The 25210-nt window shown below is 54.3% G+C and overlaps 1 protein-coding gene across 1 annotated transcript in view; it reads left to right on the forward strand.

Annotated features, from left to right (window-relative positions):
• Window positions 1–25210, forward strand: part of MEGF6 (multiple EGF like domains 6) — a 117524-nt gene that overhangs the window by 60845 nt on the left and 31469 nt on the right. The window contains exons 4-8 of the mRNA XM_035897589.1: window positions 10139–10261; window positions 20463–20618; window positions 21394–21516; window positions 22364–22486; window positions 24436–24573. Of these exons, the coding sequence (XP_035753482.1) occupies window positions 10139–10261; window positions 20463–20618; window positions 21394–21516; window positions 22364–22486; window positions 24436–24573 (663 nt within the window). The remainder of the gene's footprint in view (window positions 1–10138; window positions 10262–20462; window positions 20619–21393; window positions 21517–22363; window positions 22487–24435; window positions 24574–25210) is intronic.

Here is a 25210-nt window from a genome sequence, read left to right on the forward strand (position 1 = left end):
CTGGCTGCAGCCCTGCCTGTGTTTGCACCCCCACTTCGCGCTGTTGCAGGCGCAGCCTGCCCTCGGCGGAGCCGTTACTCCGAAAAGTCACTTCTGCCAGAGGGGGAAGGACGCTCTTGGTTCTTTCCATCAGCTGCTGTGCAGCAGTGTGGCTTGGTTAAGTGTGGCTTGGTTAAAGATAGCTGCTGTGCGATATTCCTTTAAAAACCAAATGTCTGCATTTTGTTAGGGTGGGTGAATTAGTTTTTTCCTCGGTTCTAAAGGATCTCGCCCCGGTCCATGGTGATAAATGAAATATGGTACTGTTTTATCATGAAAAAAACCCTGCCTTTCTCTCTGCGAGGCTTATCAGAGTTTGTTTGGGTCGCATGAGCGTTGTGTAGCCGAGCCCTGCGCAGGATGGAGCTCAGTACCCCTCAGCGTCACTGTACGCGTACGGGGCTGGGAGCCGGGGGCCGGCAGTGCAGGCGCTGCAGCTGGGCAGGGGAGTTGCACCTCCCGGATTGCTTCTCTGCACTGGAACGTTCAGACTTCCCGGTGTCTCTTAGAGGCAAACTCCAAATTCCCAGCAAAGGCGTCCCAAGCCTGCTGCGGTGTGGATAGGGCTTGGCCAGCCCGCGTTTCCCGTCGAGCGGGTGGAGGGGATGGCGCGCTCTGTACCCCCGTCGCACGCGTGCAGCTCCTTCTGCTGATGCTACCCCAGCATTTCATCCTCCCTCCAGAAGGTCGGGAGCGTTAGCAGCCGGTGTCTGCTAACAGCAGATGGAGATTCCACCGCCCCAGAGGGTAAACGACCAACTTCCCTGGCTCCGTTTCCATCAGTACGGAGCAAAATAGGCAGCTCTCCCCGGTCATCCATAGGTGAACTTTGATGAGACCTGCACTGTGGCAGGCACTGCACGGAGGCAATCAATACTTTTTTTCTGCTTCACAATATCTTCCGTTGGACGTTTATGTGCACTGGCTTATGGGTGATGGTAGATGGGGCCGCTGCGCGAGGCGTAAGCGCTGCGCGCACACCCACGCCCGTTTCCTCCTCTTTGTGTGTTCAGCCGACTTAGCGGCAGATAAAGTTTGTGGTTGCCTGAAGATTTAGGAAATAATGGAGAAGATGTGAAGTTTGCTAACTTTGGATGCTTATGAGTAATGTAGACATCAAGGAATGCATTATCTCATCATGAGATAATCCTAATAAATAAATGCCCCGAGCAGTCGGTTATAAAAGTGGTATCAGTGTATTCGTGAGATGCGCCAGACCTTTGGAAGTGGGGTGAGTTGCTGTTTTGTTATTTATAGATCCAATGTTTGTCTCAAACTCAGATCGCATTCGCTGTCTCCATCCAACTCTATTAGCTCACATGACTTCTCCAAGAGAAGCTCCTGAGATCCAGCTTGGTGTCTGGAACAGAAACCTCCAGCCTTCCCTTCCCTACCACGTAACCCACCTGATCCCGAGTCTGCTTAGCTGGCTCTGCAGCGGGGGAGCTCCGTGCACGCTGGTGGCTTTATCCTGACTTTTGTGCGGCACCTTTTGGTCTGTGGGGCTGAGGTGGTTTTCCTGTGGTTGGGAAATTTAAAGCTGGGAGCAGAAAAGCAAAGCGCCATCACCCAGGCCTTTTGGCTATTCCTGAACCTGGGGAAAACAGTCCCCTCGCTACTGCACCGCGCGTGGTCTCTAAGCCTCTTTTTCCAGGAGCCTGTTTATTTTCTTTTTTCATCTTCAGGAAAAGGGTGAATATCAGATGTTTGCAAGCCAAAATCTGGCAGATAAGCTTTTCCTCCAAGAAGTTACGTCTAATATTCTTACGTAGCTTACAGAGAAGTAGGCACAGATTACAAAATAAACCGAACCCAACCCAGCCCGCCACAGCCTTCAGGCCCACCCAACGGAGAACAAAAAAAAAAAAAAGCAAGAAAAAACTCATTCTTCTCTCTTTCCATCTCTGAAAACAAGTGGACTTTTGACGTGTTGCAGCATGGAATCCCCTTCCCCCGAATGGCACCGTTGACAGAAGCGGCAGATGGAGGGGTGAGGGCTGAGCCGGGTGGACACCTCGGTTCTCCCCCCTGGCAGGACGAGCCTTTTCCGTGCCAGGCGCTAGTGGAGCGCTGGGCTCCTGCCCTCAAATCTCCCAGGAGCGCTCGGAGCTGCTGTCTTTTTCCCACCCTGCCACGGGTGCTGCCTGGACCTCGCTCTGCGGGCATTGATATAAGAAAAAAGATCATTTTTCAAGGAACTTAATTTTTGGCTTTCAATGCAAGTAGGTCCTCAGGAGGCGTGACCAGAGGCAAGGTGCTGGGGGGAGGTTCCCCGAGGATGTGCCCCCCCATTCTGCAGCCCTGCACCCACCAGCGTGCAGGCAGATGCCCCAAGGCAGGCGGCGGCGGGCAGGAGCTGGGTGGTCAGAAGCTGGTGTCGCGCTTGCAGATGGCAAAGCAGCAGACACCATCACAGAGGTGTTGCTCATCCTAAACCTGATGCTGCTGTGGCTTTGGTTGAAGATTTTTCTTTCGCTGCTTGAGCTTCTCTTCAGCAGGTCGCAGCAGATGTTCTCCTGATCGTATGATTTTATGGTCCCACGCAGCGCTTTACTGAAGCGCGTTCCCGTTTGCCGGTCCGGGCAGCGCACGCTCCCACGCAGAAGCGAAAAGCAAAGCAAGCACAGCGAGCTGCAGCACGTGCACGGCATGGGCAGTTCTGCTGGGTGAAGAGGGGGTTTGTGTAACAGTGGTGCACATTTCATTGAGGTCCTGAGCACCTTGAAAGGCGTTCGGTGTACAAAAAAATCCCTGTTGGATCCTCGTGTCGGCGTGGAGTGGCTAATTGCAATCCCTTATATTATTATGTCCTTATACAGCCAAGCTTTGCAGGGGAGATCGTTGCGCTCTGCGGGGGACTCGCATTGCATCGTCGCCGTGAAGTGGACCCGGTACCCTGGCATTCTCTCTGTGGCCCTCTGAAACGTGCCAGAAAAGAGCATAGAGCGTAGCTGGTCCCTTTTTTTTTTTTTTTTTTTATGATCTGGTTTCCATTAGCCTGTGAGCTCCTTCAACAGCAACCTGCCTGCCCGTCAGCCGGTGCCGTTGCCGGGTCCATGCCTGCGTTCACCCGGGTGCGGTCAGGTTCCAGCACGGCGCTGGGCCCGGGCCGACGTGCCGCTGCACAGGTACCTCACCCTGCGCAGAGAAGCGGGGTGGAACAGGGCTACGGAGGAAGGCTTGAGAGGCTGAGCGTAGCAGCGAGTCAAGGGCAGGCTGCCTGCCTGTTGTTACGTGCACCTCTGCTCCGCTCTGAGCAACGCCTAATTACCAGCACCAGCCAGAGACAGAATGTGAGCACAAACGAGAGCTGGGCGACTCTCCCAGCTGCGGTGCTTGAAGGCAAAACAAGGTGAGCTGAGGACTTGGCACGCGACTGAGGCCGAGCAGCTCCCTGACATGGTCGCCTCCTCGGGTTATTGCAAAAGCACCGCGTCTGCTCCCGAAGTGCCTTTGGAAACTGCCGATGCTGAGGATGGCACGGGTAGCGTGGGAAAGCTAGGGGCATCTCCCGCCTGTCTAGGAGAGGCTGCAGCGGGAATGCCAGCCCGCATAACTCCGTGGAGCTCTTGAAGAGCCTTCAAGGCTTTCCCAAATGCCTGCTTTACAACAAGGTGAAAACTGAGGGTGTGGAGGCATTTTGGCCACCCAAAATGACCTTTCTTCTTTCCTCATGTGAGTCACTCAGATTCCAAGCCAAGACCAGCCTGAGGCAGGCACCGTTCTTCCTCGCCCTCATCCTGGAGGAGGGAAAGGCTCCCAAATTAGCAGAGGGGGGATAAGGCATCATCCTGCCCCATGTCTTCCTTGCGCTGTTGGACCATGCCACTGCTGAGCCCTGTCTGCACAGCCCACAAGGGGAGCATGGAATGACACGGCCTCCGACGTCTCCAGGTTATTTGTGCCAGGGGCTGGGCAATACGTGCAAGAGACAAAGTAATGCTTAGGGGTCTTTCCTTCTAACACATCCCAGCCCCGTTCTGCGCCCTGAGTTCCTAATCCGTGTCTGTAGCGCAGGACAGCAGCAGTAGCACTGTGCTCCTCTACCCACTTCGTCGGTGAGTCTCCTTCCAGTCTCTTTACTGCTTGAAATTGCTGAATTAGCTTCAACAAACTGGTACCGGAAAGATAAAGTCGCTAAATCCCACACATGCTCATCTCGATGGATTTTAATTAACCTTTTCCCTGCAGCCCTGTTCTGTAATCCAGGCTAATTGCCGCAGGGATTAAAGCCTGGCACTGCTGTCCAGCCAGCCAGAGCGGACCTTAGCAGCGTATCTACTGCCTGCGCCTCCAGCTGGGATCCATCTCCTCCTCCTCAGCCTTCCAGAGGAGATAAACTGCCTCTGCACCAAAGATTTAGTAATTTGCGGAGCTGCTGTTGCCACTTTCTTGCCTCTGACACGGAGTTCTCGTTTGAGATAAATCATAGCATTTCTTCATGAAGACCCGTGCGCGGTCAGGGAGTGCACTGACGTACAGCCGCCTCCTCGCACCCTCCTCTTTTTTTTTTTTTTTTTGTGTTGCGTTTTTGTTTTCCCCACATCCGATTATAGCATTGCCCCTGGTGCTCCACGTAGCCGGTATCTGAGGTCTGCTGGATTGTTTCTGTTCGGGGCAGAGGCCGACGAGCGCATCGGCTGTTTCTCGGGTGAGCCCCGTGTCCCTGCGGATGGGGACACAAACTCCGGTTTCCTTAGGCAGCCCAGGAGTTTCCCTACCCAAGAAGCCAAGTCCTGCTCCTCTCGCTGCGTTTGGGGTTTGTGTCTGCCTCGCCGGGCTTCAGCCGGTATTTGCTGCCCTAACCATGCCAGCACGGCGGAGTGCCCGGGCACGTGGGCTCGGCATGCTCCATCCTGGCGCGGCTCTGGGTCGCTCGGTGTCAGCTGCCCTCCTCGGAAGAGAAGCCTGTATGCTTCTCATTTTCTTTCTTTGGCATATTAATTTCAACCAGATTTTGTCAGCTCTCCAGTAGCTCAGCGTGCCGCAAACCGCATCTGGCAGAGCATCGCGTAGATTTTCGGGTCTTTGTACTGCCAAGACGTGCATCAGGGGCAACGTGACCCTTTGCAGGGATGCTCTGTCCTGGCCCCGGGGGGAGGCTCCTGCTGCCTCCTGGATTATACGCCGGGGTGAATCATTCCTCTTCTCCCTGGTAACAGATGATAGGACGAGGGGGAATGGTTTGAAGCTGCGCCAGGGCAGGTTTAGGCTGGACATTAGGAACAGCTTCTTCACCGAAAGGGTTGTCAGGCTCTGGAATGGGCTGCCCAGGGAGGTGGTCGAGCCTGAGAACTAAAAGCGATTTCTCCCCACCCAAAAATGCAAACTCTCCATAGGAGAGGCAGGCGGTAGGCAGAGCATCCGCCCAGGAGGTGCCTCTGCTCACACCAGAGCTTGAATTTGGTTTGGCAAACTGCACAGTTGCATTGTTTCCAAAGACACAGACCTAAGATTTCTTGGGGGGGGGGGGGGGGGGGTGAAGCGGGCACGGTGAAGGGGTGGGTGCTTCCGCAGCCGGGGCGCGAGGAAGGACCCCGGCCAAGGTGGGATGGGGCGGGGGGGGGGACACGGCCCTCTGGAACGGCAGAGATTTAGGGGGTGAAAAATACAAAGGGGGAAGAAGAGAGAGATGTAGAGAGGAGAGGTGTGGTTTGTGAGTCTGAGTAATGGGGTGAAGGGAAGTTTATTCAGCACATCACTAACTTCTTTGGATGGTAAATTCTCTATGGTTTCAGATTAGAGGTGAAGGGAAGCAGTGGAACGGTCATTTAAATTCAGACCAAAGAACTTTATTACTCTCTATAAAATCTTCCCAAAGCCCAGTTTTCCTGTTCTTGAGCTGAACAGAGCCAATTCTGCCCATTAACAGCTAATTCTGCCCATAGAGATGGTAAAAAAAAAAAAAAAAAAGAAAAAAAAAGGAAGGAGCAGCAGAAATGCCAAGGATGAAACGTGGCCCAGCTCTGCCCTGCTGGGAAGCTGCGTCAGGCTCCCGGGAGCTCTCTGGGAGGCAACAGTGTCCGTCGTTCCACCACGCAGGATGGAGACCTGACTTTCCTTCTGGCCCTGGGCAGCTGTGGGAGGACCGATGCCTTTCCCTGGCGCCGGGGGCAGGAGTGCCATCCTCCTCTGGTGAGCGATGGATGGACCCTGGGCAATCCCCTCTCGGAGGCGTCAGACCCCAACACCCACGTTCCAGCTCCGTGGGTTCGCTGGGGAGCTGCAGGGTTCGGGGGCTGCCAGCAGTCCTTCGGGGAGGGCGTGCGCCCAGCGAGCTCGCTGCCCTGCTGCCTGCGTAGCGAGTGCGTCAGGGACCCGGGGGCTCTGCAGCATCCAAATCGTGTAAAGCCTTCGCAGAAGAAAATGATTTAATTTGAGCTAGGTTGCTTTGACAGGCATCTCAGATTCATGCCACAGCATTCCCCCCCCCCACCCCGTCCCAAAAAGCTGGTTTGAATTTGGGTTACTGTTCGGAGAGCATCACTTAAAGCTTGTGTTTCACCTCAAAAATCTGTTCATTTTCCTTCCTTTAAAAATTAAGCGTCTTGGAAAAAACAGGAAGAAAATACCAAAACCTTCTAAAATGCCTGGAGGAGTCCACAATCCACCGCATGGGCAAAGGTCTGGCGTTACAGAAATGGTCATTTCATAGACTCATGGAATGTTTTGGGTGGGAAGGCACCCCCAGAGGTCACCCAGCCCAACCCCCCTGCAGCAGCAGGGACACCTTGAACCACATCAGGTTGCTCACAGCCCCGTCCAACCTGGCCTGGAATGTTCCCAGGGATGGGGCCTCCACCCCCTCTCTGGGCAACCCCTGCCAGGGTTTCACCCCCCTCAGTGTACAGAATCTCTTCCTTATATCTATTTCCTGCAGAGTTAGTGAAGACTGTAGCTACAACGGGGAGCCTTGTACAGCCGCCACAGCGGGACACCAGAAGTCGGGGTCGCGGGTTCGCTGGACATCACCAGGACAGAAGGGGCAGAGGGCCCTTTCCATGCGCTCTGATCCTTTGGTTTTAGCTCTGTAAGCACAGAGAAGCCTTCTAATGAAAAGTATGCTGAGAAAACAAACACTTTTATTATTGCTGTGTAGCTCAGAAATGGTGAAACAAGCATCACCTTTCCCACTTAGCTTCCCGCTTCTGCCCCGAGCCAGTCCGCTCGCCTGCCGCCAGCTGATTTTCTTGGCAATTAGTCGGATGCCAACTAATGTAAAGTTTTCACGCTGGCTTCAGTCTAGGTTGCATTCTTCCTTTTCCGGTGGTTTTCGATGCACTCTGCCTCCCCGGCGGGAGCCGTAGCTGCGGTCGGGTAGGAGCAAGCTGGCGGAGCAAAGGGGGAGCTGAGCGATGCTTCGGGCCGGGGCGCGGGTTGCGGGCGCTGGGGCAGGGTGAGGCTTGGGCAGGTTTTTGCACCTCTGGCTTGCAAAGACACGGTCCGGGGCAACGCCCTGCCGTGATTCATGGAGGAAATGTTTCTTTATCTCACTAGTAACAGTCGTGGATGAACCGGTGCTGGTGGCTCAGCTTGGCTCTGCATCGCCCTGCTGCCTGCGTGACCTCGCTGCGCCCGCGGGCTCTGCCCTCGCGTTGTCCCCGCCGTGCAGCCCACCGGGGCCCGTGCGGCCCCAGGAGCGTGCGTCCCGTGCCGGGTGCCAGTCCCGTGCATGGGAATCCTGCCAGCCGGCCGAGCCCGGCGCACGGGAATCCTGAGTCAGCCTTCCCAGCCGGTTCTGCTTTAAAAGCTGCGGGGAGCTCCAGTGAGGACCGGGAGGCTCCGGCTGAATAAATAGGGTGGATTTGATGGATTTACCAAGGCGAGTGACGGGATAGCAGGCAGAATGCCGGATGCCAAAAGAAGTCAGGTGCTGGCAGGACTGCCAGGAGCTCGGTACGCACAGCATAAGGTCTGCAGTATGGAAAACGTGCATTTCGCTCGTGGCGAGTTCCAGTTGGAATCCTGTTTAACCGCACAGGTCTCAGCGCCGTGTCCTCAATCACGTGTCTCAGTTATGGTTTAGCTTCATATCTAAGCGGCCTTACCAGCTTTTTGTGGTACTTAAAGCGCCCCAAATAAAGGACACATGCCCTTACCCAGCATACCCCCCGTGACTCTCCCCAGCCCTGCCCTTTCTGAGCCACGTGCGTTGCCTTGGTCAGTCGTCACCCCAGCCCCGTTGCTTCAATTATTTTGAGCTGTACGTATTCCTGTGAAAGCGTGTGGGAGTGCTGCCAGTGGAACGAAGCTGCTGGAGGGAGAAAGCCTCCATCGGATGCTTAGCAGCCTCGAGGGATTTTCTCCTCGCTCCTCCGCTTCACAGCCAAGGCCGTGGGCTGGCGTTTCTGTGCTGGGGCTGCCCAGATTGCAGCACCTGGGAAGGTCTGGCTAGCAAGCCCCCGCACAGACTCGCCTTGCTTGGGGATTTAGCCTTCTCTTCTACCAAAATCTTGCCTGACAGATGTAACAGATAACAGCAACGCTGCCTACCAGCAGAAAATAGTTGTGTGTGCTGAAGACGTCTTCACAAAATGCAGAAAGTGCATAGAAAAATTAATAGACCCAAAGCTACTGAAGTTTCCTCTCCATGGAAAAGGGAATCACTGGTTGGCTGTTTTGCTGTTAGCGTGAATGTGGTCTGGTTCCCCTATCTGAGTAGGGATCTCTGAGCCTTGCCAGTCTGAAAGGTGGTGTATGGGTATACGGGTACATGTACAGGAAAATGGCAGGAGTTAGGGAGCTGTTCAGCTGCATCCACAGACATCCCTATTATTTCTGAGCCATATGAAGCTGTCTTATGTCTCAGAAACTTGGAATTGCCTTTGACAAGCTTCTGATGTGCACCTTCGTTAGCACCATGTAGCTGGCTGCTCCAACAGTTTTACATTTCTTCTTGGTTCTGGAAGTTATTCCCAGTGCTTAAGGGCAATTTAAGGTCTGTGAAACAGGAATGGATCTCCCTTTCTGTAACGCACTTCCATCTACCTCCCCGGTTTTGGAGCTTTGATAGTAAAACGTAGTGGGTTTTTTTACCAAGACCTCACAGGGTAGTTCCCACTTCAGCCCTTGAAAGATTGTTCAGCACTTGGCAGAAGGTTTTTCTGGCTCCGAGACTGTCTTTTGTTCGAGGGCATGTGCTTTTACCAAGAGGAATGGATGGGCACGGTTTTACTGGCCGAGTGGACTCCTTGTTGTGGGAATGGCCACCTCGGTTCTCCTGGGCTCGCTCTGGTGGTGGAGCCGGGAGGAGAGGGCTGGGGAGCTGTGGTCAGAGCCTCACGTTTGTAGTCTGCCTTTTGTATTTGGGGGCCCAGTTGGTCTTCATCATGTTCTTAAGCATCATACGCTTATGAACGAATCCTTGCTAGTTGTGCAATTGATCCACCATACTTTCTCCAGGTATTAATGCGTTTCCTTTCTCGTCTCTGGTGAGGCACAGCCATTCCGAGCATAGCTTATCACCAGGCACCCCACATTTTGCAGCTTTGCAGCAGCAGGGCAAGTGAGCTCCAGGCAGAAATGGTGTGAAATGCGTTAAATGCTTTGCAAGGTGCCAAGATGAGAAGCGCGACAGCAAAACCCCTCGCCTTTGGCACGGGGCTGAGCTTCCGTGCCGCAAGAGGATGAGGCGCTCGGTGGGACAAGAACGTTCCGCCGCGACGGCACCGAGGTATTGGACTTGGCTGCTTCGTACCGCTCCCCCGCGCTTCGGTCTGTACCGTTAGGTGTTTGCTCTCACCGTTCATGGGCGTGACGGAAGGAACAGCCCAGCCTAATTCCAGCGCCTAAAGAGAAAGGAAGTGCAAAATTTTAATGAATCCATAATGTTGGAGCAAACGGGAACAGCGACCATCGCGAGGTGAACAGCATGAAGGATGGCTTATGGTGACTGACAAGTAAGAGGCTTTTTTTCCCTGATTGCAAGAAATTCCTTAAACAGCTCGACTGATTAAACATCGTGAAATGGCAGTGTTGTTCCCTCTGCATTTGTTCCTCAAATCTGGACTCAGTCAATGGAGGATAAATAATCCTGACTTTGGATCCCATCGTGCCCGCTCCTCTGAATTTTCTTCCCTGCTTGCCTTTCCTTTTGCAGATGTTGACGAGTGCCAGGTCCACAACGGGGGCTGCCAGCACCGATGTGTGAACACCCTTGGATCTTACTATTGCGAATGCAAGCCAGGCTTTCGCCTGCACACAGACGGCAGGACCTGCATTGGTAAGCCACAGTTTTCCATTTCTTGAGACCCTCTAATGCTCTGCAGCCCTTTCTGTACCTGCGCCTGCGTGGCGTTGCCCACCCAACGCCCGCGTTGGCTCACCCACTCGCAGCCGTCCTCTGTGCAGGGGTTCGGGGTGATGGTGATGGGTTGCCCGTGTTTCTCAGGGTCTTGGTCGTCCTCTCTAAAATTTGGTGTTCTTCAGTGAGGCTCTCTCGCAGTTCCTTAGTTTATTCTGGTTCAGGAGAAGTAACTTCCAGCGCTTTGGTGCTTCTGCTTTCGATACAGGGTGCATCAGATTTTCAGAACAAATGAATAAACTAGATTATGGAGAGGCTCCAGCCAGTCTTCATTTTTGCCTCAACTATTTCCTCGGTCCGCACGGGAGGCACTGGGTGTGACAGACAAGTGCAAATAAACGGCCGTGCGTGGAACCGTGGCCATAATCACCCCGACAGCCTCTTCCCGGGGATGTTGGTCGTGCATCCACTTGGATGCTGCGTGTCCAGACGGTACAATTCAGATGCCAGGTCTGGCTCGCAGCTGATTTCTGGGCCAATTTCTTGAAATATTGTTGTTTGCCTGCCCTAAACTAGAGGCTCAGAGACACCGGGGTGGAGCTTGGAGTCTGCCTTCCAGCATCTGCTGCTGCTGTTGTTTTTATTAAACCACTTCTCCCTCACAGCTTTATTTGACACATTTTTCCATTTTCGAGGGGTATTTCTGTACAAGTGGAAAGAATTCCTGGGCGATGGTATTACAAAGGCCGTTTGCTGGTTTTTCTCAGAACGTAGTCACGTTCCGGAGTTTGCTCAAACTGACTGTGTAAGCACGTGCGTTCCAGTTGGGAACGGTGATGTGAGCAGAAAAAGAGCCACCCAAGGAAGCGGCACCCACCATGCCCAGGGCAGCACGTGCACCCACAGCAGCACCCACGCTGCCCGTGGCAGCGCCCTCGCGAGCGCAGCGGGACGTGCGCGTAGGGGGCAAGTCTGCCTGTGTTGTGCCTGTATCGTGTGAGCGCCCCGTGTTTTGCTGCACAACGCCAGAAGGAGAGGGATGGCAAATAAAGGCGAAAGCCAGCCCGTCCCAGCCCGCTGCTCTAGCACCGAGCACGTGAACGTGTGTTCGTGGCTCTGCGTTGCTACTGTTTGCGTGTAAGCATGTATATGGGCTGTCATTAATAATTTATAATGCCTTTATAATACGTAGCTCCCTCTTCTGTGGTGCAGAGTGATTCTGCCGCCTCTGCCACGTAGAATAAAACACGAGCCTGCCATCGGGAAGCTCTGGTGTTTTCGACAGGGTCAGCCCCAGAAGGTGAAAGGTAGAGAAGGGATCACTATAGGGAGGAATCCCTCATTTAAGAGCAATTTCCATCCTTTGCTTTCGTTCTTCAGGCTCACCTGAAGATGTGCAGAGCCTCTGCCGGGCTCGGGGCAGGCAGGGCTTCCCGGCTCCGTGCCGCCTGCGCTGAGCAATGCAAACCTGCTTTGCATTAAACTTTTGAGCAAGTATTTGCCATAATGTGCACGGCGTTGGAATTCCCCTGCCAAAATTAAGGGGGTCTCTATCCATGAAACCTGATCTACTCCGGGAGGAACTGGGGCAGTTTCGGGAAGCTCTGGGGAGCGGGGCTGGCAGGAGCTGCTGCTGGTTCAGCGGTGCCTGTGCCCCTGCCAGCCACAAAGCACACGGGGAAGCAGACGCAGACCAGGCAGGGCGAGTGAAAACTCTCGCTACGCAATTGTCCAATGCTGTTTCTAAAATAACAGCAGAGCAGACCTAAAAACCTGGCTTTCTCGCTTCAGGACTGGTGGGTTTTGTTCTTTACACTTTTGTGTCCGAAATGGGCATATGTGCGTGTATATACCCCGCCTTCCGAAGAGCTCTGTACTAACCTACTAAGCCAGGGTGGGAGTAAAGCTATTTTTCTTGTAAAAGCTCAGAACAGAGCACAGACCTCGAGGCTACTCCTCTGCCGGCGTTTGCGGCTGCTCTCTATGCACCCAGACGTAAGGGTGCCCTGTGCCATGGGTGCCCTGTGCCATGGGTGCCCTGTGCCACGGGTGCCCTGTTTGTTGCCCCTTTCCTGGCAGGCAGATTTCTGCCCCTATGGATTCTGTACGATTCTTGGTGCCAGAGCCTGGTGGCTGTCCCCGTGCCCGCTGGCTGCACAGCAGCAATCACGCGCGGCGGCTCGGCGTGACCTGGGTTGAGGTTACAGAGCTCTGATTTGTGTCAACACAGGCGATGTGTGCCCGTGGAACAAGCCCACCCCACAGCAGGGGCCGGGCAAGGGACGTGTCCTGGCTGGTGACAACGGGGAGGCTGCCGAGGGGATGCTCTCACCCTGCTTCGGTCGCTGCAGTGGGATGCGCTCTCCGGTTCGTTGCCTTTGCCGACATTCGGCCGGCGAGCCCACGAGCCTGGCAGCGGCGTGATGTCCGTCCGGGTGGCTTTCCGTGGGTCACCTCGTAGCAAACCCAGAGCCTTGAGTGTGTGCTCGCTTTCTGTGGTGTTTTCACAAGTACATGCAAGTGGTTCTTTCCTTTAGCGCTCGGTCTACGTAAATATTTACACTGCGAAGTCAGAGGCTTTGCTCCAACTTGATCTTGGAAATGGCAGGGGTTTTCCTGAGCCAGCGTTCCTGGCAAGAGCTACCAGGCAGCGCTCGCGGGGCACTCGACACCCCCGTCCTTCGCACCTCAACTTTCCTGTTTCGGGAGTGCTTTCCCAGCACCCCTGGGGAAGAAGAATGGATTTTTCCCTCGCTAAACGCCGAGCTTAAGGCCGGCTGTAACAGGGAGGTGGAGCAGCGCGACTGAGCGGTGGGAGGCAGCGTGAGCCCCGTCAAAGCTGTGGGTGTGTTGGGGCGCCCGTAGCAGGGTCCCCCCAGGGCTGGAGCAGCTCCTCGGTGCCTTGGAGGCCAAGTGGCCGCTGCCTGGAAGGGGGAGGCACGATGGCCCCTCGTTGTGGGTGCAGGTAGAGAGCTGAGCTTCTGCCCGGAGGTGTGACCTGCTTCATAGCTGTTGCGTTGGTCAGCACCTACGAAGAGATCGGTCGTGGCGTACGGCAAAGCGCGATGCTGAGCAGGTCCGAGTAGGCGAGTTTGGGCAAGCGTCCTCCGTGGCAAGGAAGCGGTGCAGAGGCGTTGCGGGGCCTGGCAGCTGCTTTCTCGGGCTAAAGGTGGCAAGAGGAGGTGGGTTTTGCTCAGGAAAACCTGAGCCACGTTGCTTTGCTCCTGTGAAGTTTCAGGCACTGACTTGACTTCAAGATTCTATTTTTTTTCCCTCCCCTGCATGGTTCTGAGGGATTAGGTCAACTGCTAAAAGCTGCATTTCTCTTTAGGTCGGGATATCCTCTAATTTTGCTGGACAGGTAAGATTCAGTGCTGGTAAAACAGAAAAAAAAAAGTTGCCACTAAATACAAGGAATCTGATAGGAATAAAGGGAACTGGGGAGAGCGCAGCTCTCCCATCCCGTCCCCTCTGCCCCAGGGCTGCTCTGCCCGCAGCGGCAGGGGACGTCGCCGCTGGTGCTCTGGGCCAGGGCTGCGGGGACGCTTGCGGCTTCCAGCTGGGTCAAGCATGGCGACGTGAGCAGCACTGCAGGCCAGAAGGGAAAAAAAGACTATTGCCCTGCAGTTTCTAGTTGAGGTCTGCAAAACCGTGGATCTAATTCTTCAAATGTTTTCCAATCGCCACAAAACCCACAAAGGCTTCAATTAATCAGCAGCACCGCCTGGAGCGGGGAGCTGCCGAATTCCCCTGCGGGGGCCGGTGTTAACCCCGGGCGTGCGGGACGGGGCGAGGAGCTCAGCTCCTGAGGGGTGGGCTCAGGGCGGTCGCTCCTTTTCCACCTACAATTCCAGGCTTGCAATGGAAAGTCAAAGCCTATTTTATTCCTGAAGAGGTCAAAGAATTGGCAATTGGATAAAATCTTTTGCTACTTTCTTTTGATGGCTTTGCACCCCTGGTAGGTGCTCACACCTTTGTGCTTGGTGTTGTGGATGATAAAGCAGGACACAATGCGGGGACAAATGAGAAAAAGTTTTCAGAAGCCACTTGGGCACCTCTAAAAGTGATTTCTGATCCAGTGTATTGCGGTTCTGGATAAAGGGCTGGTTAGATTAGTGCTTTGTAGGGTTGGAAGAAATATTTTGCCTTTAAAAGCATTTTTCTTTGAGGGTGTTGGTGCCTTTTACAGCACGAGCAGAGCTTGGCTCTATGCACAGCCCAGCAGGGGAGTCTTAAATCTCATCTCTGACGTTGCCTGGAGGACCAAGGGCAGTCGGTGACAGCAGGCCCCTGGCGTCCCCTCGCGCTCGCAGCTCGGGATCCCTTCTTTCGCCGAGAGCTACGCCTGCCCCTGGGAGCGAGGGGATCCGAAAGCCCCGCGGGCGGGGGGCAGGAGGGGAATAGAAGCTTAGGACCAAGGTCAAGGTTTCAGCTTGGGGCTGTGCTGTGAGAAGGCCAGGGTGGCAGGAGCCGGCCGTGGGCTGCACGTGCTCCAGGGCCAACGTCCACCCGCAACCGCTCTGCTGGCTGTGGCTTGGGGGAGCACCAAAAAGGGATAAAGCCCCCGTCCCGTGTCCCGCGCCGTGCCTCGCAGCCACTCTCAGCCCCTGTTGATGCTTTGGATGATCTGCGGCTCAGTTGAGCAAGATTCTCTTACAGCGTCTTTGGTGTTCAAAGAGAGCGAGTCACCGATGCTTTCAGTGCGGAAGGGAGGGAGGAAAAGAGCAGACATTCCTACTGAAAGTGAAACAGAACAAAGGGAGTCGTCGGACGTCCTGAAATTACCTCTTTCTTTATCAGAACCACATGGGCAGGAGGCTGACATCTTCAGGTCCTTCTCCACTCTTTCAGCAGAGGGATGAAATCCAGTCCAAGGCAAAGAATTTAATGGGAGCCAATTGCTTTTGTTGGCCTGCAGAGTCGAGAGCTGGTCCGTATTAGCGCATAACATGTTTCTGGAAAGCGTCTGAGGTTAGAATAAATCGGTTGGGGATTACACGATGTAGCCCTATTTATATTAAGAGTACTTCAAATGAAGAAAGCTCCCATAGAGCAGCGATTTATATCTGTAAAGGTTTGTGTGGGCTTGAACTCTGTGCACGGAGGGTAATTGGCCGCATGGGCTTCGGGGAGGTTTTCAGTTCACGTGCATCGTGCAGACAACTCGTGCACTTCAGAAAATTTGCCCTTTTCCTTGTCTGGTGGGGCATTACTCGGCTGTTCCGTAGCATCGATGGTGTTGTGTGATGCTGCAAAAGGGAATGTCGTGCTCAATCCCCGTTGCTTTGCTTACGGTTACTTTTAAAATCTTAGCTCGCTGCTTCTGGGGGCCAACTGCTTGGATCCGAGGGATAGGGATGGGAGAGAGGAGCAGTCGGAGCGGAGGAGCCCGAGTCAAACCAAGCGAAGTGTTGCCGCCAGCTCGCTGCGCCCTGGGCTGGGAGGGGGCCCTGCTGGGCTCCCGGGGGGTGCAGTTGTAGCCACGGGGCCAGGTTCAGCTCCCCCTGGTTGGTGAAGGTCAGCTGGAGGGGGCAGAGCTCGGGAGGCTCTGTTATTAAACCGACTCCTGTGTCAGGCTGCTGCTTCCCAGACCAGCTTCCCATGTGCAACCAGTAGGAACATCTCCTTTCCATCCCTTTTTAGCTGGTTCCCGGGCTCGAGAGGGTCAGAATGTAGACGCTAGCATCTTCCAGCAGCACTGCTCTCCCTTCAGACCGAGGGGATGGAAGTAACGTCCCTCTTGCAGACGATGAAATATCATCTGTGGAAAATCTGTCTGAGCTTTAATTACAAAAAGCTGTGGGATGTACAAGATGACACTGGATTTGGCAAGGTTGTCACAGAAATGTTAAGCTAGGAAAAGCATCTGGGAATGGAAATATTTTTAGAGTGGCTCTGTAAACAGAAAAAAAAAAAAAAAAAAAGAGCAGTAATTAAGGCCAGCGGTGAGGTCTACTGGCTGTTCCTCTGCGAGAAGCCAGCTAAGGAGACCCAGAATTAGAAGGCACTTGCTTCGATGGAGGCACCCAAAAGAATTTAAAGGTTTCTTTCATTTCTTCTTATTATTCCTGAATCTTAAATTGAATTAGCTTGTATCTTAGCAAAACTGTGGTGCTGCATGAGCACCCTTGCCAGCCAGCGCGCCACGGGCAGCTCTGCGGGACGCCACAGGATGTGATGGCTTTGCTCGCTACGTCGCGCGCGTGCCACTCGTGCTGTACGGCTCACGAGCCCCGTAGAGCCCGTGGTGCCAGCCACTTCTTCCCTGTGCATAAGTCTCTTGGCAGAGAAGGACTTCTGGTTCCCATTACCCGTAGTGGTCTGGAACGTACCCGCGATGGCTGAGACAAGAGCATGTGCTGGCCCCTTCGTCATCCTGTGCAGTCGCAGAACAGGGAGGCTCCGATGGGGTTATTAGTCCTGACGAGTACATTTGCTAGTGCATAAGCTATACTAAAGAAACACAAAATGCTCTGCAAGACCCCCGCGCTCTCACTGCTTCACCTTCTGTGCTCTCCTAGTGGGCTGCAAACGGCGCTGGGTGAGATCTGCGTGCGGTTCTGGCACGCGGTTGCACTTCAACGCCTTGGCCGAGGAGGACTCGCTGGAACGGGAGCGCACGTCCTCTCGGTTGGTGTCTGAACTCCACTGGAGCTGCTCGTGGTGGCCCAGAGCTGCCACGTCCCCTGCGTCAAGTGCCTGGGGCTTCCTCTGCCGTTGCACAACCCCATCACCGCGGGGCATTGGGTGGCTACCGTGCCTCAGCGTGCGGTTCAGTGCAGCCCGGAGAGACGCATTGATCTTCTTGTGTGTAGGAATAACGCTTCTGGAAGACCTGCTGTATCCAACCTTCCAGAATTTCTGTCTGCTTAAATTTAATACAGTAAAGAACCTGGACGTTAGCTTTTTCCACTCTGAAAAGCTGCCTTTTAGAGGTACGCAAGGCGGGCAGTTATTTAGACTGCAAACCCATACGAATAACTGCACACTGGGAGGTTATTTTAGACGTAAGATGCGTTGGCTTCTTGTACACTGGCCCAGTACTTTTCCCGTATGAAGGAATGTTTTGGCAGGCATTAGCAGTGATTTACTTCTTGTTAAAAACCCCACTCTAACAAGCACATTATTTACGGGTATTTTTGAATATATGTTCTTAAACACTTCTTTAATATATCAGAATGTTTTAAAACGACCACCCATCTCTGCTAAAGCTTGAGTGCTGTAACTCCGACCCGTAACTTTTCCAGAACGTCGAGTATTTCTGTTGTTTCCTTCCAAGTGGATTAAAGGAAACGTCATCAGCACAACTAACATAAACTGATAGCTCTTGCTCCAGCCTCGTGTTGTGCATGGCAATACTTTGACCCTCTCAAGGCACTTTTATTCCCCCAAATGTTGTTTAGTCAATTAGAGGCATACGTCGGGAAGTTGGTTTTTAAAAGCTTGAAGTGGGAGTGCTGCTCGGCTGCAAGTCATGCCTGTTTTTTGCAGGGGAACTGTTTGCAGAAAAAAAAATATGAATATACAGTTTTGCCTTTTATTTTCCTCCCATTTTTCACCAACATACAAGAGAGGCTTAATCAAATCATCTTGAGTGTCTATAGAAAATACTCTCTTGACTACTCGGGTGAGGTGCCGGCAGAGCGGTGCCGCACACCCACCTATCGCAACGCGTTGGTGCCCGACGCCAGCCAGCGCAGGGGAGCTGTCTGCAGCCCGTCCGCGCCCCGGGCACGGGTCTTTGACAGACCCAGATCTCCCTGGGACTCAAAGACCTCGTTAAAAGCGGAGACTTGGATTAGCGTAGGCTTCCTGGCATTGCCTGCTTAGCAAAACTCTGGAGGTTGTTGAGGGTGCTGCGGTTACCCTGAAGTGTTAGTTTGGGGAGAGATGTTTTTCATTAGGAGTATTTTTTAGCTTTCTGATAAGGTTCCTCAGCCCATTAGTTTATTCTGGAGCTTGAAAAATAGGTCAGAAATGTGTGAGACCACAACTCGTCGTAACCTTCTGCTTATGGAAACCGGGTCTGGGTTTCCATCCCAGACCGTGGCTGGGTTTTAGCTGTGTTGTGCCCTTGCAGCTTTGATGCGCGGCTCACGCACGTTTGTGTCTCCTAAGAGGAAGAACAGCCTTTAAAGGATGGTTTCCCCGTTCCCGTAAGGGACACCTCTCCCAGGAGCAGTTTCTGTTGGAGGTGCTCACCGATTAAGGAGTAGGTGCACTAACTCAGGAGACGCGCCATGGTCTAAGAGGAGACTTCCTGCACTTTGGCAGCACATAATTACCCCAGTATGGCGTATCTGCTCGAGTCTGTGAATCCCGCACCAGAATGTCCTTCCCTGCTTTGCTTCCGAGCTCAGATTTCCCCTGGATACAGCAAGGTCTGTGGTCCTGGGTAGCTGGGTCTGCCCACTTGCTGGTTGCAAGGTGCACGCAGCTCCAGTTCAACATCACGCTTTCGGTGCTTCTCCTGCAGAGAAGTCCCAGATTATAAGAACAGCGAGGGGGGAGGGGAAGGCTATTTTAAGGCTGATTCATGGTAGAAGATAGTCCACACGCTCGGTCATGAGATCTGTTTGCTGCTGTAGCCTAGGCAAAACCTTCTGTTTTCTGACGGCTTGAAATCCTTTGGGCAGGGGAGCGCCTTGCGCAAGGCCACACAGAAACGCTGTGGCACAGCCAGGAACACTGGACGGGAATCTCAATTCCCAGTCCCGCCTGCACTTAGGCTGAAATCACGGCTCCCGCCAGCGTATCGCCGTCTGCTGCGGCTCTGCTGCTTACGGCCGCCGTTCCTCGCAGGGCGGACGAGCACGCGCGCCCCGACGGTCGTTGTTACGCCCAACAGGCAGGATGCACCTTAAAGCATTTTCCCTTAAATGTTCCCAGAAGAGCTGGTGGTACGTGCTGGTACTCGTGAAATTGGTGTCTGTTGCATGGCATGGAGCCAGAAACTTAGTTTTCCGTATCATTTTGTTACAGGAGAACCTGAACACACCCGAGCGCAGCTCTCTCTGTGCAGTAATTAAGGCGAACTAGCTGTGGCATTGCACCTGCAGTGGCTGTCTTTGGACAAAATTACAAGAATTTCAGCAGTAAGGCAGCGCGAGAAGCCTGCCCGCGGGCACGGGCGCCCTTCGGAGAGGGCTGATGCCCGTTCGGAAGCGTGCCGGTTGTCAGCTTCCCTCCCGCCTAACGCTGCAGAGGACCTGGCCCAGACCCCCGCGTCCTGGTCCGCCTCCCTGCTGGGAACCCTCAGTGTAGAAAGGAGCAATTTTAAGCTGCTACCTGACGCTGTTGAGCCGATCTCACCTGTGAAGAAAAGGGTCCCCATCTCGAGGGGGCCGCCCAAGTGTCGCGGATGGAGTGAGAGGGAAGCAAAAGTAATATGGTTTATTGGTGTAACACAGTGAGTTAACAAAGTTCAGTGATAAATGCGACAATAGTTGATGAGATTCGATGGCAAGGTACACTTGGTTATTTACTGCACAGAGGCCAGGCTCAGACAAAGCTGTCAGGGACACCCTCCCGTTGAGTCATGAGGTTTAGAAAAGATCCCCTTGCTTTCTCTCAGAGAGGAGTCTAGTTGTGGCTGGATCCAATCCTAGTCCAGACTTGGTCAATGGTTTATGTCTAAAGGATTATATATGTGCAGTCAATCCTTTATGTCACTTAGCTAAGATTTCCAAGTTAGCATGCTGTTAGTCACTTACTGAGAATCTGTTGGGGTAAGGAATCTCTCAACCTGGAGGAGTAACCCTGAGCGGCGTCCCTGCTCAAGGGGAGATGCTGGTGTGCAGCCACTGCCATGCAGGAGAGCTCCAAGGGCTCTGGGGCTGCTCACTATTGATGGGGGTAAGAGAATTGGGTCATAGTCACATTTGCATCCTGACCACTGTGCTTAGGTGGGCACATTCCACAGTAGCCCTTGGCTATGGTGTTGTTATCTGTCTCCCCCCACATCCAGTGGGTGCATCCTTCAGGACCAGACACAGGTTTAGCTCGCTTCTCGCTCCCCAAGTTCGCCGTCAACGTCTCACTTTAGCGCAGGTTGAGCACGCCCCCATTTTCGGTTCTCACTAACAGCGCCCTGCGTAAGCGTGCGCGATTGGCCCCGTGCGAGAGCCCCGTCCCGGTGCCGCTACTTGTGCCGTGACCGCTCTGTCTCCTTGCCTCGTAGCTGTGAACACGTGCGCCCTGAACAACGGCGGCTGTGAACACGACTGCGTGCAGGTGACGCTGGCGCAGCACCGGTGCCGCTGCCGGCACCTTCGCTTCGGCCGCTTATTCGGGGGCAGCTGGGAGCTGGGGGGGAATGGGGGGCGCGCGCTTGCATGCTCCGATGTCCAACAGATCAGGTCGGGGAGCTCCTCTCCAGGAAAAGCTCTGCGTGTTCTATTGTCGTGGGCATATTCTGCAGCTTCTTCTGGAGGGGAAGGAAGAGCTGAAGGAGTGTAGCCAACAAAAATGAAATTGTGCGAAGGCACAGGCTCCTGGGGAGGCGAAGGCACAGCGGCGTGCCGCAGCGGGACGGGATCGTCTCCCTCTGCTTGCAGACAGCTTTCTGGCTGACCTGCTCCCGCCTGCAGGGGGGAGAGAGGCTGACGGGGGCTACGGAGCAGAAGTTTAATCTCCTCATTCCTAGCAGTTGGCATTCGAGAAGCAGGAGGAGGGAAGCCTTTAGCTGTGAAGTTGCTAAGGGAAAAGGAACAACTGCGGGATCAAAGATGGGTTTCCTAGCGTCTGTCCAGGCCCCGGAGCAGCTCAGAGACCGGCAAACCTCTCGATAGGAGCACGCGGAGCAAAGTTGCCTAGAACTTGCTCTGTCACCTCTGCGGAGGGACGTGCCTGTGCCAGGTTTCTGCGGGAAGGGTTTTGCTCAGACGAGTGCCTGCCTTTTGCAGGATCTCACGCAGTGTAAACCCTCCTGCCTGGATCTCCATCAGTGAGCAGCAGCGGAGATCTTCTGTCTGGTGGAGAGTGGTCTTTCACAGGCTGCAGACCTCGTCGCCAGGCATAACTGCTTGGTGCTCTGGTTCCCCGTAAGCACAATGCCGGGAAGAGCTAGGATTAGCATGAAATAACCCTGCCTCTTCTGCTTTGACCTGCAGTGAGGAACCCCTGCGCCGACAGGAACGGGGGCTGCATGCACCAGTGCCACAACCACCGTGGGACAGCCCGCTGCACGTGCCACCCTGGCTACCGGCTGGCGCCTGACAGCAAGGCCTGTGAAGGTAAGCTCTGGGCAACAAGGCTTTCACAGGGAAGAGCCACTGCTGTCTCATGGGGTGACGCGGCGCTCGGTCGTAGGAACTGTCAGTGTTCGGGAGTTCAATAGAATCATAGAATCATCTAGGTTGGAAAAGACCTTTAAGATTGAGTCCAACCATTCCCCTAACCCTGCCATCCCACCCCCAAACCCTGGCCCTAAGCACCTCATCTACCCCCTTCTTTTAAATCCCCCCAGCGATGGGGACTCGACCCCTTCCCTGGGCAGCCCCTTCCAGTGCCTGAGAGCCCTTTCAGGGAAGAAATTTTTCCCAATGTCCAATCTCACCCTGCCCTGGCACAACGCAAGGCCGTTTCTCCTCGTCCCATCGCCCCTTCCCTGGGAGTAGAGCCCGACCCCCCCCGGCTCCCCCCTCCTCTCAGGCAGTTGTAGGGAGCGATGAGGGCTCCCCTCAGCCTCCTCTGCTCCAGGCTGAACCCCCCCAGCTCCCCCAGCCGCTCCCCAGCAGCCTGGGGCTCCAGACCCCTCCCCAGCTTTGTGGCTCTCCTCTGGACATGCTCCAGCAACACAACGTCTTTCTTGGAGTGAGCGATGCACAAGCGCTCAGCTGACGTCTGCCCTGCCCTGCTCGAGTTGCCTGGAACAACACTCGGGGTTCACGTGATCCAATTTCCTAGGAAGCTTTACAGTAATTTGGAACTCTTAACTCTGTTTCTGTGTTGGTCTGGACCCTAGGGAAGGATTCAGGGTGCAAGAAACGGGTCAAAAACTTGCAGACCGTAACAATTGTCCCTTTGAAAGAATGTTTATGGCTCAGCCAGCTTTGCTCATGGATTGCTCGTCCCTTGCAGATGTGAATGAATGCCTGACCGGGCTGGCCATGTGTGCGCACCAGTGTCTCAACACTCGCGGCTCCTTTAAGTGTACCTGTAAGCCGGGCTATGAGCTGGGGGCCGACAGCAAGCAATGCTATCGTGAGTACTGACGCAGCCCCCGGCCCTGGGCAAGCGTTTGTGCACCATCCTCTGCGGGTTGGTGGGGCCGAGTTACAGCAATCTTTTTGTGTAGCATTTCACAAGCAGGTTGGGGGCTCTTTACTCCCCCACCACGATAAAAAGCTTTGTTTGATCTTTAAAGTTACCAGGAAGCTACTTGTGCTGGTTTAGGCAATTTATTCGGGGCCGTTTGGCTCCAAATAGGCCAAGTCCTGCTCTTGGGGACATCACTGGATGAGTTTGGTGGGCTGCAGATGTGTAACTGAAGAAGGAATTGAGCTGGTGAGGCAATGGCATCTGCTCCCACCAAGGAAAGAAGTAAACACTACTATGTGAGAACGAGCCAGGTTGCCCGGGCACCTTTGCTCAACTAATGCACCTCAGCAGGGACAGTCCGAAGCGGAGTGTTTAGCCCTAGCAGCCCCCTGGCAGATGAAAGCCACCCCGGCAGCCCCAGTGCGGGCAGCTGGTGTTACTGGCCGCCGTGATGCTCCACGCTGGGAGCCTGCCAAGGGTACGAGGGTAAGGCTTTGCAGGTCCTGAATGGGTCTCGAGAGGCACCAAACCAAGAGGCACTCGAGAAGCAGCGTGCGGGACTGGTGATGTGCCGTTCCAGAGCCTAAGCACACACACACCTTTCCTCCTAGGAACACGGTTTATCTCACAGTGCATATTCCATAGGGAATAGCCCACCGCTCATTTTCATGTGCAATGGCACATTCACCCTCAGCTGCTGGGGGAGAAGATGCATGGTAGCCAGCAAGGCTAACAGAGGACTGGACTAGGAAGCCAGGGCTATGCCTAATAAATCTCACCTAGCACCATGCCTACGCAGCAGGGAAGATGACCCTTTGGGCCTCCAGCTAGCTGGCCCGCAGGCGACAAAAGGCTTAGTTGTATTGCAGCTCAAGTCCTGGTGTCCCAGGTAAGCCCCTGGTAAGAGATGCCAGCCCTGGGGGGTCACTTCTGACAGCAGGGACGGTGGAAGCACAAGCCCCACTCAGGTTCTGACCTGGCTCCTCCGGCTGTTGGGGCTCACGGCCGCAACCATCGACAACACCTCCGCTCTGGTGCCAGCTCTGGAATTAAGGAGCCTTCTCCCATGAAAAGTGTTTCTCCCTGCCCCTTCTAGCAGATTTCTTTTATGCAAACCCCCAGTTGTTCTTGCGTTAATAAGGAAAGGGAAGACAGAGGGACTGTATTTGTGTTGTGAAATCTGGAACGTAGTCTCCCACGGCGCAGCTCTTGTTTTAACACGCACGGATACACCGGGAAGCATCAAGCTCCCCTTCTTTCATCCTCCTTGGGTCTGAACACACTAAAAACTCAAATGTTCTCAGTTTTCCTGCGGTTCAGGACTGAGTCAGAGCTCCATGGTACAAGTTCCTTTTTGTTTAAGAAAGCTTAATTAACTAGGCTGAAGTTTACATAAACTGTGCCAAGCTAAGGAAATCTATGGCTGCTATTGATGTTTGCGCCTACCACGTCGGTAACGAGCGTGTCGAGCTGTGGGCACCGGGATGCTCCCGTAGGTCGCTGTATTCTGCCGCTCCCGGCTCTAGCTGGCATCGGAACAGCTCCGTGCTTGGGAAGCCGGAGCCAGCCTTTGGTTGATGGCGCATACTGCAGCTTGTCGGGGGTGGCAGCAGTCCTGGCTGCAGCCTGGGTTGTCTCAGACTGTCCCTTAGAGGCCACCCGGGGCGTTGCCTGGGATCCATCCATCGGTTTATTTTTATCCTGTCACTTCCCAGCCCAACAGGGGCCCCTCTGCAAAACTATTTCCCTCCTTTCCCCGCTCAGCGGGGCTCTGCACGCGAAAACGCGCCCGCGGGGAGCTGCTGCATGGGTTCCCCCTCGAGCACAGCGCCGAGGGCAGGCGCGGGCGGGCAGCGCTGGCTGCCAGATCCTCACCCCTGTGCCTTTTCCAGGGATAGAAATGGAGATCGTGAACAGCTGTGAAGCCAACAACGGTGGCTGTTCCCATACGTGCCACCACACCAGCTCTGGCCCCAGCAGCACCTGTAATTTCGGCTATCGGCTTGAAGAGGACCAGAAGACGTGCACTGGTAAGGCAAGGGAAAAGGCACATATCTTGTTTTTACAGGCACATGTCAAGTACTCCCGAGGATCTCCGTGGGTTAGCTGCTACGTGTATATGCACTACAGGCAGGTTAATGAGGCTGGAAATGGATGCAAGTAAAAGGAGATGAGATGTTGCTCTGCTTGAAGACATCCTCAATCCTCCATGCCAGACCCCCTCGGGCAGCAAATGCTGACTTCAGAACTAGTTAGTTTTTCCCTGCTGGAGGGGATCGAAGGCAGCACTGGCAGATGCAGAGGCTCACATCTCGGCTGCCTGTAAGGGATGATGCTCAAATCTTGCCTGTTACCTCACGGGTAATTGGAGTAAATGAGTGATGGGGGTGAGTCTGTAGCTGCAGGCCAAGCGTAGTTCAGGCCCATCCCGTTCTATCAAGTGTGTGTTAATGGAGAGGGAAGGGTGAAATGCACCTCGAGCTCCGTAAATGCTGTAAAGCCGAGGCATGCACTTCATTTGGCGTTACCCTGAGCCCCTTGCAGCAAATAACCTCGTCAGAAACCCGCTGCGCTGCTCCCCGGCCGGACCTTTCCCGCACCAGCACACTGGGCTGTGGTTTACTCCTGTGCTCAGGATGGGGCCATGTCCCAGGCTTGCACAGCAAG

The sequence above is a fragment of the Egretta garzetta genome, unplaced genomic scaffold (assembly GCF_000687185.1).
Source record: "Egretta garzetta isolate BGI_Z169 unplaced genomic scaffold, ASM68718v1 scaffold737, whole genome shotgun sequence".
NCBI lineage: Eukaryota > Metazoa > Chordata > Aves > Pelecaniformes > Ardeidae > Egretta > Egretta garzetta.